Source organism: Colletotrichum chrysophilum (assembly GCF_026319265.1).
Source record: "Colletotrichum chrysophilum strain AFK26 chromosome Unknown scaffold_14, whole genome shotgun sequence".
Classification (NCBI taxonomy): domain Eukaryota; kingdom Fungi; phylum Ascomycota; class Sordariomycetes; order Glomerellales; family Glomerellaceae; genus Colletotrichum; species Colletotrichum chrysophilum.
This window is the reverse complement of record NW_026517301.1, coordinates 267,141-285,348: the sequence shown is the minus strand read 5'-3', so window position 1 is coordinate 285,348 and position 18,208 is coordinate 267,141. Positions and strand designations below refer to the sequence as shown.

Sequence of the window (18,208 nt, the reverse complement as noted above, 5' to 3'; positions counted from 1 at the left end):
TAGCCATATTCGTTCGGCCAGTGGAATCGACACAGACGCAAAGATTGCAGCAAAGGATCCGCGAGTTTAGATGAAAAGAGTCCGCTGAGGTCAGTCGTGGAAGGCAAGCGGCTATGTAAGTGGTGAGCGGGAGCAAATTTAGTAAGCAATCTGCATCCGCTCAGCTTACCCCAACCCGCCGTCCCGCCCATGTCAACGCCGGAAACGGCTTAGATCTCTGACGTTCATTGGTTGGCGGGATCAAAAGCCAGGCGGGCGGAATCAAATCCCCGCCAGCTTCACATGGGCCCCCTTGTCTCCTCCAGCGCAGGAATGTCTCCTCCTCGGGTTTGCTGCGATGGCGCGATGGGCGGGAGCAAAAGTCAGTCGAACTCTTTCCTGGGATGGCACTAAACACCACGGTTGAGCATGAACTTGTAGAAGCTGGGCTGAATAATATCCCAGAATGTCGAAACCCTCAAAGTCCCACTCCGTGAGTGGGAGGCGTACTTACAGAATCACTCGGATGGTATAATACGGGACTGTCAACCCAGGCAACAACGAATGGATCATCGCCATCACTCAGTTCATCATCACAGCAGCTAACATCAAACTACACTTTCATCACTTCAGTGATCGTCAACCGTCAAGATGAGCACCTACCAGAACGTTGCCCTCCTCGGTGTAAGTCCACATGGTCTAAAACTAAGTACACCCAAATCGCCTAACATGCATCTCTACACAGAAAGGATTTCTTGGATCCGCCATTCTGACAGAGCTCGCCAATGCCGGACTCACAGTCACCGTTCTCGGCCGCTCCGAGTCCGCCAAGGAAGGTCTTCCCTCGGGCGTCAAATTCGCGACGGTAGACTACTCTTCCGTCGACGACCTCGCCGCCGCCCTCCGCGGCCAAGACGCGGTCGTCTCCACCGTCAGCAAAGGCGGTCTCCTCACGCAGAACACAGTCATCGACGCCAGCATCAAGGCCGGCGTGAAGCGCTACATCCCCTCGGATTGGGGCACCTTCACCACCGACCCCAAGGCCCAGCGCGAGCTCGTCCCCGTACTGGGCCCCATGCTCGACGTCCAGAGGTACCTCACCGACAAGGCCCGCACCGGTGAGATCGAGCACACCATCTTCTCCGTCGGGGCGTTCCTCGACTTCCTGACCACGGTCCCCGTCGCGTTCGACTATGCGAACAAGACCGTCGAGCTCTGGGACGGCGGCCGCCACCGTCTGAGCACCACCAGCGTCTCCTCCATCGGCAAGGCGGTGGCGGGTGCCCTGAAGAACCCCAAGGCGACCAGGAACCGCAACATCAAGGTCCACGAGCTGGTGGTGACCCAGAGGCGGCTGTACGAACTGGCCAAGAAGTACTCGCCGCCGGGCACTGAGTGGAAGGAGATTGAGCTGGAAGGAGAGGCCGCGTTCGCTGAGGCCCTGAATGGTGTGAAGGAGGACCCCTACAACGAGGGCAAAATCATGGGTGCCATCAAGGCTGGGGTCTTGAGTGGCCGCTACGAATCTGCGTATGAGCAAGTCGACAACGAACTCGTGGGCGTGCCTGTCCTGACTGAGGCGGATCTGGAGGCCAGGTTCGCAACGGTTTACAAGTCCTGAACCGGCGTTGGATATTGGCCTATTCTTGGTTATGTAGCGCTCAAAGGGCACGGGGTTAGACTTTAGCATGCTGTTAACAACGTGCTTCGACAAGGAATATTATTGAAAAACCAATTAACCGGTCCTGTCCGTATCAAGGTCTCTGACCGTTTACAATACTCTTGGTAGTCAGATCATTGCGGCTAAACGACAGAAGCAGTACTACCTTCCGATCCAAAGCACCGTTTACACTTCTGCGGACGCATCCAGGGGCAGATAGGGGGCGAGCCACGATAACTTGAGAACACCACGGAGCAACGCATCCGGCCTCATGTCTCGTCTAACAAAGTCCAAATCCAGGCCAGACTGGTCCTGGCTTTAACCCCATACAGGCCAAGACTGCTAAATTGCCATCTGCCCATCCATCACAGTCCACGAGGACGCTCCAACAGCCTAAACCACCCGCTGGCCGCACCGGCAACTCAAGGATCCCGTCGGCATGCCGAGTGCACTAACACCACCCCATGCGCGGAAGTCTAGACCGCAAGTTTCACGAACATGCGGAATCACACCCTCCACTTCCCACGGGAATGCCAAGGCCATGACGAGATGCACCAAGCCGCGTAATCTGGATATACACGAAGACACCCTGTTCACCTGCAGAACGACTCTGAATCAGGAAAGCTAGCCCTGACATACAAGAACATCAACCGCTCCATGCCGTTTTTTTCGCCCCCGAGCATTTCACCGATCCAAGACTTGAAGATGATTCCCATTATAGCATCCTCCTCCGGCCCCAACGCCCGCTCCGAGTCCCCCTCCTGCTCCAGGCGCATCTCGTCACATCTCCGACACGGCCAAATCTATACACACCCTGCGCGGATCCCCATGGAGGAACCATCCGTTGGAAGGGAAGAATCGTACGCATGGAAAAAGAATACTCCCTTTCAAGGACGGCGACGGGCATGTTTACCTCGGCAACTCATCTTCAGCATCGCGGACGCCCTTCCGATGCGTCTTATCACACCCAACCCCTCAAGATCTACGCGTCACCGATGGCATCCAACCAGGCCTGGACTCCTCCTGAGAGCCCAGCTAACGCGCGAGACCCCTCTCGAGGAACCACTTTGTCTCCTCCTGACAGCTGCGCTAACATCTTGAAGGAAAAGCAAGATTCGGAATCCCAAGCTAGAGCACCTGCACAGTTGCCATTTTAGGTAACCAGTTCACTAGTCAGGGGAACTCGAACATGACCATGATGCAAGCACGTTTTGCATGAGGATCTTGAGTTTTACTTGCCTCTCTGTTTTTCGTGATTTTATCCGCAATTCTTTTTCAATTATTTCCCACAGCTATCAGAAAAAAATAAAGAATCCATGGCCGTTAGGCACCAACACCATCTCCCTCGTTCAGGGGCTAGAGATCAGCAGCAGCTTGCGACAGCGAGAGCGAACCAATCGGATCCCACCTAGTTTCCCTTCTCGGAACAGCTCGCTCCTCCGGGGTACCCGCCAGACCGGGGGTGTCTGGTACGGGCGTTTATTCGGGGCGGAGCAGGCGGGGCCGCGCCGGTCCTCATTTACCGTTCCTTTCGCAAACCTTCAAGACACACCTGCACCTGCATCTATCTCGTGCCGCAGGTAAAATGGTTTCAAATCTCGTTTCTTCGCTTCTCGTGTCGCCGGCTAGCCGCGGGACGACCCGCCACCAGCCCTCTGATCCTCAGCTACCATCAACAGACAACGCCAGCAAACCAGCCCACCAAGCACCATTCTCCGCAATCGGCACCTCCGATCCCGATGCGGGGTCTTCTCTCCCGAAGCCCGGCGCAATCGCCGTCACCGTCACGCAATTGCAGCTCGCTATCTAGCCTATCTTGCAGTATTCAAATACCGATTGCCCGTCCTGCGATGCATTATTCCCGGGATGCGTTCCCGTTAAACCCGCCTTGAGGGAAAAAGACGACCAAAAACTGAAATCACATCTATCGCTTGATTTAACCGAATATTCTACCCGGGCAGAATATAACTCAGGAAACCAATCCGTCAGAGGCAGAATTCCTCCAGGATGCAACATTTTTAACGTGCAGTGTATGATTTGGCAGAGAAAGCATATCAAGCCCTCCCGTAGCTGATCATCGGGTTCCGTATCCGATCCCCTCCTCCAGCCAACATGAGAACCTTCAGGATCATCCCTGCTCCACATTGCTCACGTCAAAAAAGCCAAACCCCAGGCATTGGATAAGCTTTGCCCGCTGCGTGAACCAAACCCCGATCGACGACTGACGACATATGCTGCCCCTCCAAACTCTCAACCAACCTCACACCGACATCACCGCCCAAAGTGCCATCTGTCTGTGACTAGCTGCCAATCGCATATGACACACCATTCCGTATCAATTCAATTGTAACTCCTAACGCCAGCGGCACTCTCCTCCTCAATACTGTCTACACAATGGAGATCAAGGCCCTAAACGTCTACCCAATCAAAGCCCTCCGCCCGGTCCCCCTCACCTCCGCGATCCTCACCCCTCAAGGCATCCTCCACGACAGGACCTATATGCTCTTCAAAGTAAACGAAGACTCCTCTCTGCGGAAGCTCCAATTATCATCCTGTCCCCAAACAGCTCTCTTCTCCCAGGAGATCGTGTCCAGCGCCGAGGCCTCCTCAGACACCGACGACGGCACCGGCGACACAATCCTCGTGAAGTACCACATCCCCTCGCCGCCCCTCGTCCCCCACGACCCCCTCCAAGAAACAACCCTCTCCGTGCCCCTCGTCCCAGACACCGCGGCCCTCGCCCCGATCCAAATCGACCTCCACGGCTCCCCCGCCGACGCCCTCCGCATGGGCGATCCCTACGACGTCTTCTTCTCCGCCTGTCTCGGCTTCCCCACAATCCTGGTCCACATCGGCTCCGGACGCCGCCCCGTCCTCGGCACCCTCGCCCCTGGCTCTGCCTCCTCTCCTCAAACATCATCACCGTCGTCGTCCCTCTTCTCGTCCATCACATCGTACCTCCCCTCCTTCTCCTCCCCGTCCAACGCCCAAAAGCCGTGGCTGACATTCACCGACTGCGCCCCATACCTAATCACATCCTCCTCCTCTCTAACCCACCCCTCCCTCACATCATTCTCCTCCACCACCAACACCACCACCCCGTCAATAATGCCAAAAATGCGCCCCAACATCGTCGTCCACGACCCCTCCGAGCCCCCCTTCGCCGAAGACTTCTGGGCCGAGCTCTCCCTCCCCTCCTCCGGCGGCGCAAAGCTCCTCCTGACCGCGAACTGCGGCCGCTGCGCCTCCCTCAACGTCGACTACGCCACCGGCAGCCCCGCCGCCGGGCCCGAGGGCAAGCTCCTCAACGCGCTCATGAAGGAGCGCCGCGTCGACCCGGGCCACAAGTACGCGCCCGTCTTTGGCCGGTATGCCTTCCTAGACGTCGGCGGAGCAGACGCAGGGCCCGCCACCGGGATCCGCGTCCGGGTCGGGGATGAAGTCGCGGTGACCCGCCGCAACGCCGAGCGCACCGTCTTCGACTGGCCGCTTGGCTCCGCCGCGCCGAAGAAGGCCAACAACACCGTGGCGGTTGCGTGATATCAAAGAAGTAGCTGTGTACCTCTTCCCTTTCTCACCCACACTCGATGCGTCTTTGCTGCATTTCACATGTACGTGTGTGTCACTCAGAAGCTCTCAGTAGACCCTTCACTTTGATGCCGTTGTATCGCCGGAACATGATAGGTAGATTTCCTTCCTCTCCATGCAGAACAGAGTAGCATCCTAGAGGGGGGGTATGCTTCTTTCAATGAGAAAAAGTTAGCAAATGAAAACAGACTAAGAAAAAAGAACCTTTCTGCCATTGCATATAGCGGTCGTTTTTCTCTTGTGTAACCACGGCACGAGCATGTGTCTATGGTGTCATCTCCTGATTTACATGATCATGGTGAAGCCACCACCATCATCATTCCACGCAGTGCAGGACCAAGAACATGCACATTTCAGCCGCATGATGACTAAAGTCCGTCCGCCACCACTTCCCGCGATCATCATCAGCCGCTGCTCTCTTCACCGGCTGCTCCATCGCCCCCAATCGCCATGGTCCACCCATTATACTTGCCAGTCCTTCACCCTTCACCAACACCCTCCATCAACTCTCAAAAGTGGAGCCATTCCAAATCCCGTTCTTCATGAGAAAGACCCATTAGAAAGAAAACGATGTACCACTGGCTGAGAAGAAACAACAACCACGATGCAGCTTACGCCCGCCACCTCCTGCAGCATCACCATCATCATCCCATCACAGCACATCCTCCTCCGAGATCTCACGTGTGGCCCCGTGCGCGTCATAACCACGCACACAGATCAAACACACATCTCTCTGCCTCATTTCCCAACACCAAAGCCAAAAAAAAAAAAGCAGCCCCAAAAGAAGCAAGAAAGAGGCTCCTCCGTGAGACCGTCTGGAACATGTACATCATCCACGTCGCGCCGCGTAACAGACCACCCATGTTCCCCGACCAAACAGATTTCCCTGATCGTCGGATGCGTGATAGGCGGCCGGGGAGGGGGCGTACATACACTCTCTCATGCAGCGGCCCGTCCATGACTACTTCCCCGAGGCGACACAAACGAAAGGAAAGGGCAAAAAAAAAAAAGCCACACATTATTTTCCATGATGCCAAAGACCTCTCTGTGCCTTCTCTCCCAACGGTCTGGACACACAGAATACAACACGCCTCTCTCCCGGTGTAAGCCTCATCTTCCCGCTCCGTTCTTCCATTCGCCAGCCTCTCGCCAGCCCGCAGCAAGAGGAGGCGCATGATCGTGGCGAGCTGCAACGGACGCCCCCCTCTGTGCCGGATCGTGCTGAGAGACAGACGCCCACCACCACCACCACCACCAAACCGCCTCCGCGGGACCTGACAGCGAAGGGAGTGAAGGGGAAAAATAGACCGAGACACGGCGTGAGTTACACGGCATCGCCCTCGCGTAAATCCTCGCTCGGAGAGAATCGAAGAAGAAAAACGGGGAGGTGCTCCTTCCCGCCGCTGCCAGATGTCATGCCACGCTCTTGTGCTACCCAAACCCCGGATCTTCGTGTCACGGAACACACACACAGAAACACGCACAGAAAGAATTCGTTCATTTGCAGCCTCAAATAGACCCTCGACGTCCACCTTGACCGGCCTTTACACCTGTCAAAAGTAACTGTTCGGTTTCGCAAAAGGGCCGAGGCCCCCCGGGTCAGTTGCACACCGCCGGACGTCAACGACGCGACACCGGCGCCGGGACATGGGATAGGAGTAACACCGAACTTCACCGGCGATGCCATCCGCGCCTCGGGATGGCATAGTTGAACGTGAGTAATCATAAGATATCGCGCATTGGAAATTGTTTGGCCCTTTGCGCTGTTTCATTTTGGACCGCTGTTCCGTCCAGACCCACGATGCTACAAATGCTCAACCAACCGGACGCCATGCCGTGCTGCCCTCGTCACCGCGGATTCAACGTCAAACCGAGGCGCGAGGAGAAGGGGCCCGTGATATGAACGCTTCCTTCAGTGGAAAGGGGGGCGGACAACGTGACAAATGACCCAGGACAACATGCGCGCGCAAAACGGTGAACGGTAAGAATACTGCAATGAGGGAGAGGGAAAAAGAAAGCTCAAAATTGACAGGTAACCGCCCTTCCAGCCCATCAGCCTTGCGTGCTGTTGTGACTTGTTCTAAAGCCCAATTTTTTCTGTTTGCCATGCTCCGTGAAACCGTTCCCTGTAAACCCAAAGTCTATTGTTAGAGGAAGAAACCCTTCCCGCCTTCGCTCGCCTCCTCGCTCCTAACCCCGCCAACCACTGATGAAAACTTGCCGGCAAACGACTGTGCGCCGTAGAGAAAAAAGGGGTATTGGGTATTACGTGGCCGAATAAAACTCCGTAAGGAAAAAAAGAAGACGCTTGGCCGAGAGGAATTCGGCGGCGGCGACGGTAAGAAGACCGAGGGAAAAGACGAGAGCTGTGGACGAGGTCTACTCCCTGTTGATCTGTGCCTGTCGGTTCTAGGCTCCGTCCGGCGTTGTCGCATCGGGGAATACTGATGCGTATCCCGTGGAGGCGGCCCAGTCAGGCACAGAATTCGAGGGCATCATGGCACAGGGGCGTGGCGTTGACAGGCGGTCCCTGTGGGCGGGATGCGCTCCCCGCCGGAGCCCTGTGCCTGCAGCCAGCTGCAAAGGTGCCTGAGCCAGAGTGTCCCACGTGCGCTATGCAGCACCGAAATTTGGCACCATTGCGCTAAACCACGCCAGGATAGAACACCCTGAACACCCTGCCAGGGGAGCCAAAGGGGCAGGGGTGGCGGAGGTCAACGGACATCCAAGTTGACGGGAGCTTCTAGACGGTCCGGGGAGGGTTGCAAACGGAGAGGTCGAAAAAAGTCAAAATTCGAAAAGGGAAAGAGTTGCATCCTCCTGGAAGGCGTCGCGGGCGCCCTGTGGTGAAAGGGGGAGAAACTTGAAAGAAGCAGCCGATATCGTCCGATCCAAGCGGTCCTGTCATTGCATGCCATTGATTGGTATCGATCGCCATCCAGGGCGCTTCTTAGTTGCATGCGTATTGCCATGCCCTGTTTGAGGGCATAGCACCGCCGTCATGAGGAAAATGAGTAGTCGTATCAACGGGGCTGCTACCTTAGACTGTGTTAGCAGGTGGTATCCAGCAAATGCCGTCACTGCATCCCGTTTGTATCCCAGCGGCTCGACTTCGGCCTTGAAACGACAGGGACGTCGACGGATAGATGGAAGGGAAAGGAGAGGAGGCGGAAAGCAGAGGCACAGACAGGGCCGACCTGGAGGGAGGATAGGAGAGGGCAGGCAGATCAGAGCAGAGGGCGGCGGGAATGGCAGCTTCTGTGTAAAGTAGAAAACCAGCCAGCCACAAGCATTCTGTCTGTTTCTGAGCGATGGGATTGTGATCGGGATCGGGTAGGGCGAGACCTGTCTCTGGTGGACGGTGATGGGAGGGAGTGTGCGTCATCAGAAGCAGCCAAAATCTCTTCCATCTGAGACTGGGAGCTTCATGGTGGGCGCATGTCTTTGAACATACCTCTGGAGCATCTAATGCAAAACCCCCACGTCGCCATCGTGCATCTGCCCCTCACGGTGAGCGCCCTCGAATTCGGTGTTGGTATGGTTTGGGGCTCGGTTCGGTGGCTGCACCGGCAGTCGATGCACTGGCGCAGCGTGCATTCTCAAGCGCTCTGCGTACACGCACGACAGGTGTGGATTTTGCAGTAGCGACACTCGAAGATCCACCAATGCGGACCGGAGTGGCAGAGGTTGCAAGTCCATTGGATCAGAGTGCTGTCGGACTTGATCATCTTGAAAGAATGCGCGCAGGCGCTAGCAACGGCCATGGTGAAGGAGAGTGTGTTGACGGAACTCGGTGAGGTGAGGTGGTGTAAGGTGGTACAGATGTACTGCAGACTGAGCCGAAGTGAGGTGATGTGCGGTGCTTGGGACGGCGGAGAGATTCTCAAAGTGGTGCGCTTGTGCTGGCTAGACTGGACGTGCGCTGATGGTAGTGGATGCCGGTGCCCTGTGCGGTTGGCGAGGGTGTCCTGTGCGGCAGGAGGGAAACGGAAGGTGGTAGGCGGCGTTGGTGTCTGGAAAGCCGTTTGTTTGGAGACGGGCAGTGCAGTTGGCCGTTGGCGGTTTTCAGCTGTCGGGGGAGCTGAGCTACTGGAGCTATGGGTTTCTCGATGGCAAAAGCCGATGGGAAAGCAGCAGTGCAGTGTCTCGAAAAGGTGGTGGTTTCCCCCTTCGTGTTCTGGAAAGCGAGTCAGCCCCGGTCAAGCATCTCCTGATATTATAGGTGGTGCGGGTATATAAAGTTTATGGACCTTGCAAGCCCAACTTACCGAGGTTGAAAGGAAGAGCTCAAAGCACACGCGAGTGTCTGGAAAGAACACGGTCGAGTTATTGACAGGGCCTCCAGAGGAATTGTTGCAGAGATAAAGAAAAAGGGAGGTGGAAAAAGTGGCTGATTGTGGATGTGGAAGCAGCAGTTCCTTTGTATGGGACGACCGGCAAAGTTTGGGTTTGGCTGCGGGAGAGGTAAGGTTTGGGTAGCTTGCGCATTGGTGAAGGTGGCATAAAACCCGAGCGTGCCTTGCGGTAAAAATTCAGACGGGCAGGAAGGTGTCAAACCGGGTAGTTACCCGTCGAACTTGCTTCATCTTCGTTGAGGTACCTTAACTCATGGAAGGTGCTGGGTATCAAGAAGGTAGGAGCGGCTAAGGCAAGGTACCTAGGTAAGGTAGGCAGGCATGTCTGGTTTGAAGACAGGAAGGAAGGAAGGGACGTAGGTACGTGGGCAAGGAAGGCAGGAACCACGAAAACTCAGATACGGCAAGGGAAGGTGAGCCGGGCAGGGAAGGAGGGAGTTGGGTTTGGGCTGGGTAAAAACACATAACGAGAGAGCCTCTACCTACCTCAGGTAATGGACCTCAGACTCCCAGCTGTCGTCCGGTGATGTGCCCGAAAATCAGTTCAGGTCAGGCCAGACCAGTTCAGGCCAGCTCAGGTACTTGGTGATGAGATGCGAATCCTCAGATCGAACCGCAGTTACAGTATGATGTAAGGTGTGACTGTTGCTGTTGCTGCTACTGCAAGCCCTGGTGTATTTGCTTCTTGCAAGCCACCAATGCAAGGCAAGGCAAGGCAAGGTGGACAAGTGCAGGATGTAAGAGGACGGCAGTCGTGGATGCGGTGTGACGGCCGAACCAACCAAGACGCAGATTGGTATTTGGGGGGCAGCAGAGTTGAGGGAGAGCTTAATGTGCGATGGGCTGAGGCAAGGTGAGGTGAGGTGTAATGACGATGTACGATGCGCGTGAGAGAGAGATAGAGAGATGCAATGCAACACGGACGACGCCCACACTCCCTCGGATGGTCCTGAAGCACCTTTTATGGTCTGCGAGAACAGACGGCCCTCGCTCGTCCAGAAGACCAGACGAAATCTGGTTTGCAAGGTATCAACAAGTCCCCGTCCGCATTGCTTCTGGGGTCTTCAAACTCTGTTCTCAAGACTCTGGGTAGTGCCGTTTGCCTTCACCCGTTGTGGAGCTCCTCGAGCGGGAACGTCGGGTTGCCGATTGTCCAGTTTCGTTGATTTAGGGCTGCAAAAGACGGGCTGTCAAACCGTGCTTGTCGACCATGAATTATGACGGGACGGACAACTGTGTGAGGCGCCCCCGGAAGCCAAGCGTGGCTTGGTCTAACCGTGTCTCCCTCCACAAAAATATATTCGACACCAGGAAAAGATGGCCGCTCTAGATTCCACCCTAGGTTCCTGCCGTCGACAGTTGTGAGCTAAGGTAGTTCAAAGGATCCGCGAGGCAATCGGCAGACGTCGTAGTACAAAAGCCAAATGTACCGGGCGCTAATAGGAAGAAAAGGTGAGCAGTGTTCGGATCGTAGCTTGTGCTCAGCGAGAGACCAGACCACCTTCTCGTCTTATCACATTGGATCTTCTCCAACTGCGCCGCGCCATAACATGCCGACATGTATGTACCTGTCAACCGACCCAACAAACCCGTCATCTCGGCCCTTCCACCACTTCACTCTTCCGCTCGTTTCAATGGCCCTTCTCTGGCATGGATCTCATGCCCAATGCCTATTTGACGAACCGTCCAAGCCCGGTCCGTCTTGTCTTCAGCCAATTTGCCCGCACGTTGGGTTCCTGGCGTCGTCCAAGGTACCTGGACCATTTCCATCCACATCTCCCGGCAGCCCTGAAATGGAAAGCCAACGGGATGGATGGATGGTGCCCGCTCGCTCGTGGCCACATGTCTTGGACGGCCCAGGTCAACTCCGCCGTCCACGCCTGTCTTACTTTGCCCTCCTCCTGGGTAAGGTCTTGAACCGTAATGACGAAGATTGCTCATGATGCCTGCTAGTGCTAGACGGCCGAATGCCGACGCCCCCCTTCCCATGCCATGCCGTGTTACGGCCCACAACTCGCGGTCCACACGCGGCGCGGCAGCAAGGGACCTCAATGACAAAACCGAATGATAGGGCAGATCCATAATGCTCTCCTGCATCCATGTGCTCTTGCTGGCTAACAGACCGCATCATGTTGCATGGACCCTCGTGTTGTAAGTCACCTCGCGGATGCACATCCTCTTCCGCTACGCTCTTTTGGCCCCTCACGGCAAGGGTCTGCCTCCATTCTTGCACCAATGTAGATCGTGAACTTCCAAGTCGTGGCAGCTGCCGCCCACCAAGTGCACTCTCGTATCAGATCATGCCTTGGTTTTTTCTGCTCGGCTCAACCTCGCTAGGCTTTCTGTCCAGATCCCAACACCCAGGTCGCCGGAGGTTTCTCTGCAAGCAGCAAGTGATCTGGCTTGCGGCCTCGTGGCTTTGATTGTCGTTCAGTATCGATCTACGTGAGAGCCGCAACGCAATACTTTTGGGAAAGCCTTTTAATGCCGCCGTGACATACGCGGACAACTTTTAATCCGGATTGCTCTCAAAGCCCATCGCCATGCCCCGCTTCACGCCCACGTTTATCAGGCATCTCGTTCCCCAAGACCTAGCCTGCCAGGCTATATTTGTCCATGGTTGTAGGGATTGGTCCAAATAGTGTCTGTTTGACTTTGGAAGGGGAACTGATCCGGCGGCAAGGTTGCGTGGCGCGGGTCAAAGTTCTGACATGTAACAGAGGGCCCAGAAGTCCATGCTTTTTCTCCACGCTGCTGGTAGCTGTCAGTTCTTAGTAACAAACGACGGAAATAGAGTCGTAAATCGAAACGCTCCCCCTTCGCAAACTACCATTGATCAAAGTCTGGGGCAAGAGAACACTCAGATGCTCGAGTAATTTGTCCATGGAAGAAATCACCCATGGCCCCGCTGATGTTGGAAGTGGATCATGTACCTTACAGTACGACCGGGCCTCCGGATGTACCGTCCCAGTCATGGTGCCAAGTCTGTCCAGTCAAGTGTGCGCTGAGGGCAACGGGCACTGAAAGCGGCCGTCCACGCGGGATTCTCGAACGAACCTGGTTTTCCGCTGCGCAAGCATCAGTGTAACGGTGTAGCTTTCCGACGACGAGTCTGGGCTGTTGCGAACCTCTGATGCGGCTCATGATGCAACGTCGACAGGCCGCTAAATGGGCAGAATATCTACAATATCATTCCCTTGTCCGCTCATGCCAGCGGCCCTGGGGGTCTCGATGGAGTATGTTTCCCATCTTGCTCTCTAAGTCCGAAGCTCGCTCGTATGCGGCGATGCTGCATGTATTCGTACTTCAAGGCGCTCTGGAGAGCGCCCAAGTTGCGCAATCCATGTGCGGGGAGCACCCCAGCCAAGACCCAGAGACAGGTGTGTTGCAAGCGAAGCGACTTTTCTGTATCCGTACCAGGATGCCATAGTGCTGGCATATTTTGGCAAAAAAAGAGGCAGCGGATGAAGGGCTGTACAGCCGACGATGCCTGCTTGCCGTGTCTACCCATGTTGCTCACTTTCTTCCAGAAGACAACATCGCTGTCAAGCGAAAATCTTGCTTCGTGCGATGTGTATCATGAGGTGGTACTTAATATCCTCAAGTTAAGGACATGGAAAAGAGGTCGTGAGCATGGCCGTTGAGTCTTGACCGCATCGAGGTAAAGCCGCAGGTTTTTGCAGGGGATATGGGGCCGCCCATCCATTGCGTGGCAGATCCTCTTTTCCTTTTTCCTTTTCCTTCCCTTTCCTACGCAACCTCCATCCCTCCCCTCCCTCCTTTGCTTGACGAGCCAGACCAGATCGCGCGCATCCAGTACCCGGAGTGAGGCTTGGCGGGGAAATGATCGGAGGGCTTTGATTGGAAGTTGTCTGGTTGACGATTTGATTGACACCATATTCCAAGGTGAGCAATTGTCTGAGGCGACGACGCGATAGTACGGTTGCGATGGATGCAAATCTGTGACCTTAGCGCAGCCGACGGCCGGCACGTCGTTCGTCGAGATCCATGTGTCGATGAGTTGATGCGCGCGAATTCAAACACTCGGGAAGGTATTGGCAAGTTGCCGTCGGGCGAACGGTGTTGGAGAGCAGGGGTTGTCTGCGCTTCTGGTCGGCCGCGCGGGCATTGCAACAGCTGGGAGGATAGGCGGGAGCTCAGTGACGGCTGGTGCGGGCACAACCTCCGTTTTGCGACAACCTCGGATACTGAGCGTAGTAGTGGGAACCTCAAATCAACCTCGTAGGAGCCCCTCGTCTCGTCATTGGGGGATTGGCTTTTGCCAACAGCTCACATTGCTTTTGTCGAAGAATTGATAAGTACGGATAACAGGCAGCAGCAGAAGCAGGAGCAGGAGCTGGCTCCGGAGTCTATTCGTAAGGGAAGACAGCCGGTGGCAGTGGGTAGCCCTTGTTGAAACAGCTGTCAAGGCTTGCAGGAACCCCATCCGGCACTGGCGCAAACAAATAGGTTGTCGTTCCGAGCTGGCGAACAAAGGCCGGGGCGGCCGTTTGATACTGGGATCAAAGCCTGGCCCATGCCAAAGTCAGTTCACCACGGCCCACTTGGAGCTTCTGGAATTGTGGACGGAAGCAAGTGGGCGGGTGGTGGAGGTGGTTGTGCTCAGAGTGCGAGAGTGCAATGGCACGATTGCGTTTGCAGGAAGCCAGGTATCTGATTGTTGTCGCTTGAGACCTTGGAGCAAGCCATGTGCACATCCCCATCCGATGTGTTGGCATCTGGGATCCCTTAAGCGGGCTTCGGAGACTTGGGCATCGGAAAGCGCACTCGAACCTCACAGGCGTTGCCGATGTTGTCTCTTTTCGGCCCCCAGGAGACAAGTGAGGCGAGAAGCAGTGGGAGATTCGTAGCATCTATCCCGAGCGCGTGGTTTGTATTGGATATGGAAGCGAGAAAGGAAATTGTCGGTAATGCAGTTGCAAGAGGCAGGTCAGTTTTGGGTATGGAGAAGAGGCTTGGCGAGGCCGCTGACGATGCCGGTTGTGCGGTGGATGTCATGTGGATGGACAGAGCGGGACTTGGAGTGCTGCAGGTCGTTTGAAAGGGACCTGAGTCTGCTTACATTACCTAGGTTGAGGTAACACTGGAAGCGCGGCAGGCCCACCCGCCTTCCTGCAAAGCGCCTACTTCAACGTCAGAAGTCGAGGGGGTGCACCTGGGAAGAGAGAGGAGGCAGGCAGGCAGGCAGCTGGCCTCATCATGTCCACGTCGATGGTAGGAATTGGTTCTTTCTCAAAGACCTACAGTGCCTTCGGATAAAGAACCTTGAAGACACACTGTTCGGCTGTCTGATGTGTAAGGTAAGGCAGGTACGAATAGAGGAAAGAGATGAGGGCCCGACGTCTCTGCCTGCCTTGGGTTGTTTTCTCGTAAGCTCGGTCAGTGTCGTTGCAGGGCAGGCGCGGCTTGAAGTTGCCTTCCTGGTACCGACTTACATATCTCGTCTGGAATAGGAAAGCGCAGGGTTGACCGGACAAGCTGATGGAGGGTGATACAGGGCGGGCGAGCCGCTCCTTCCCTTCCACCACCCCAACCTACCTGCTTAGTACCTACCTCACTAAGGTAGGTAGGTGCCCTAAGTGCCCGCAATGCGGCTGCCTTCCATGCCGTCGTCTCGCGACGGATCGAGACAACGCCTGGCCTGGCCTGGCGCCAACCCATTTTGTTGCCTCCTCTCGGGCGGGCTTGGAACTCTCCACCCAACGATAGCCCTGGGCATCCACGCCCTCGTTTGCATTCGACCAACTACGTTGTTTGCAATTCCGTCTTCACCGGACTCCAAAACGCCGGTGGTCTACGTGGAAGTAAGCTTCTCACATTTTGTCAACAACGGCATTCCCTGTCTTAACCGATACACCAAAGCAGATCCCATGGGCGGGTGCCACAGTTGACCTCATCTCGCAGAGTAGCAAGCTTACGTCTATCATTATGATCCAACACCCTCTAATCTCGAACCTCAGCACCCAAAGTCCTCAGCATCCCTGAGCGCACATCATTGGACAACCGCTAAATTGCTCCCGCCTGGCTCTACGGGCGGTTTCCAGGCGCCCTTCGGTCCCAATGCCCCGAGCTACCCACCCTATCCGTCACTCCGGTTAGCCATTCGAGCCTCGGAATCGATTGAATTGCTCCCATCTACGAAATAATTTCTGGCCACGCACAGCTGTTGATTGGTTGTGTATGCCTTTACGCCGATGGTCAACTGCCCTCACCGCAGTGCGGTAAGATGCGGTCCTCCCTTCCTACCGGCCACAACGGACATGGGGTCCTGGCCATGGTTCGATGTTCGCCCTGGCGAGAGCCACACTCGGTGAAGTTGGGATGATTAGCTTCACACCATCTTGACCAAGCGAGAGCAGTGCCGGTCAAATGCCAGAAGGCCCTGCTGCACCACAGCTGACTGCCCAACCAGCGACCGGCCTTCAGATGATGTGACTTACTGGTCCGGGTGCAGACGCACCTTCACCGTTTGATACAGCCTCCAACGCTGCACCTCGCTGCAAGAAGCAATTATCCGCCGCCATTGAGCAGCATCAAATCAAACGCCTTCATCTCTGGGTGGAAATCTCTTCTCGCGACCCTCCCATCACCAAGATCAACGTTCATTTGCTGTTCTTCCAGAACACACTTCGCAAACTCCACATTCGCGCCATCACACGCGCAGGATTCGACTTGCACGTCGCAAAATCCTCTACAAACACCTTGGTCAATCTCTCCAACAATGGGATGCCAACCCGTCCCGCCTTGTCAATGACGCGGTCTCTTCCGCACCAAAGTTCACACCTGCTGTGGGGACCTTGCTTATCATAGATAGGCATAGAGGAAGTCCTGGTGGTGTTAAAGCCCGCCTGCCATTCCCCGTTTGCAGATAGACTCCACCACTAGCATCTCAACAGCAACAGCCATTCTCGAGACCACGCCATATTGCACCTGATGCTGACGGGCCTCCTCAAACAAAGGCGTCACTCACGAAGGCTTGCTGAGATATTCAACTCGCTCTCCAGAACACCCGTACAACGCCGAACGAAACCAGGAGTCTCCGCTCCGTCCAGGCTGGCTTTCAGCATTCCCGATTCTCATATCGACATGAGACCTACCTAGTCGACGAGGGCCAATCATATTGCCTGTAATTTTCCCATTGGAGTTGCAACCAACAAGGACAGGGTCGTGGCTTTCACAAACGGCAAACCTACACATATGCCTCTGCCATCAACTATCACATATGACAGCGTCGGCTTGTTGAATGATACTGAGAGACCAATCATCTCAACCATTCCTCATGTGCTCCGCAGTTTGCAATCGTCTTGTCGGAGTTGCTGTCGGATGTCACCGGAACGGCTCTAAACTCACTACTACATAGGTTTTGGTCACCCGAAAACACCAACGCTATTTCGCTACAATCAGAGCGTAATGGCCATAGTATCATGCCGGTGACAGCCGAGGCCACGTTTCCTGCCACGCCAACTTTTGCTCGACATTTCAAAATCGAGAACCCTGGCAGCAACAATACGATGGCGTCGTCAGAATCTCAGCTGGCTTCGTTCCCGCCCGGAGCGCGAGAAACACCCTGATGGGGCTGGCCCCGTTCCGTTGGTAATTGTCCTTCACAGGGGCTGCTCCAGACAAGACCCGCCTCCTACTTCAGAGAGGCCCAAGCCCTCGCGTTAATAGGCTTCTCGAAGCCGGAGAAGATGCAGGCGAGAATGGATCCCAAATCCCTCCATGGCCATGTTCGCGGATCCGAAGCCAGCCCCTGCAAGGGCACTATTCCGCTATAAGGAGGACGGCATCTCCAACCCCACCATCAAAGCTCACACACAAAACCACAATGACAACGGCCGCATGACCTCGGCGAAGCTAAGGGGTATAGAACACCAGGCGTATCCGGCAAACTCCTCCTGAATGACCTGAATGAGACGATGGGCGAAGGACTTGTGCACCATGACGATACTGTCCGATCCACCACCTTGCCCCCCAGCAATTTCGATGTTGCGGGGATCCTCAGCCTGTCCGTGGCCTCACGGGTCGCACCCCCTGTCCGGCGCGCACATCTCGCCATTGCCTGATCCAACCGAATATTTTTGGCATGATGGGGGATCCACAGGGGAGCAGAGAAAACGTCTGAAGTCATGGCCGTCGTAACTGCCGCCCGTCTTTAATCAGAGCCAGGAAATTCGGCAACGCCAGGGGAACACACAGTTCTTCATGCGCTCGACACGAAGCGAACTACCTAGGCACATCACCTATCCGTGTCGCTCTCCCTTTTGAAACCCTTGCCGCTGCTTGGCTTTATTCGGATGTCGGCGAGAGGCCATAGTCGATCCCCATTCGGACCAACTCGCTCTTCGTCGACGCAGTCTGTCCTGATCCGAGGCTCATCTTTCTCCTGTCTGAACCGTGGCTTCTCGAGCCGAGAACAACATAGATCCCGGGGCGGTTAGTCACCGTCGGCACAACCAAGTTTACCAGGTTGCCATTGCCATCTCAACCAAACTTCACTAGGGTTGAATCCCGGAATTGCGGTGTGCAATGTGCGCTGAACCCAACCCAAACCCTCGTCTAGACTCTCACCCCGGGAAAGAAAAAGTGATGATACCATGGATAG

At 55.5% G+C, this 18,208-nt stretch overlaps 2 protein-coding genes across 2 annotated transcripts; both read left to right on the top strand.

The window, feature by feature from the left end:
* Positions 1 to 630: 630 nt before the first annotated feature.
* COL26b_002763 (uncharacterized protein) lies at positions 631 to 1,600 on the top strand (the record flags this gene model as incomplete). Its single annotated transcript, XM_053175671.1, has 2 exons — positions 631 to 663; positions 725 to 1,600. The coding sequence occupies 2 exons, from the start codon at positions 631 to 633 to the stop codon at positions 1,598 to 1,600; spliced, it is 909 nt and encodes a 302-aa protein (XP_053040380.1).
* A 2,433-nt stretch (positions 1,601 to 4,033) lies between these two features.
* COL26b_002762 (uncharacterized protein) lies at positions 4,034 to 5,179 on the top strand (the record flags this gene model as incomplete). Its single annotated transcript, XM_053175670.1, has 1 exon — positions 4,034 to 5,179. The coding sequence occupies one exon, from the start codon at positions 4,034 to 4,036 to the stop codon at positions 5,177 to 5,179; it is 1,146 nt and encodes a 381-aa protein (XP_053040379.1).
* Between the last annotated feature and the right edge of the window lie 13,029 nt (positions 5,180 to 18,208).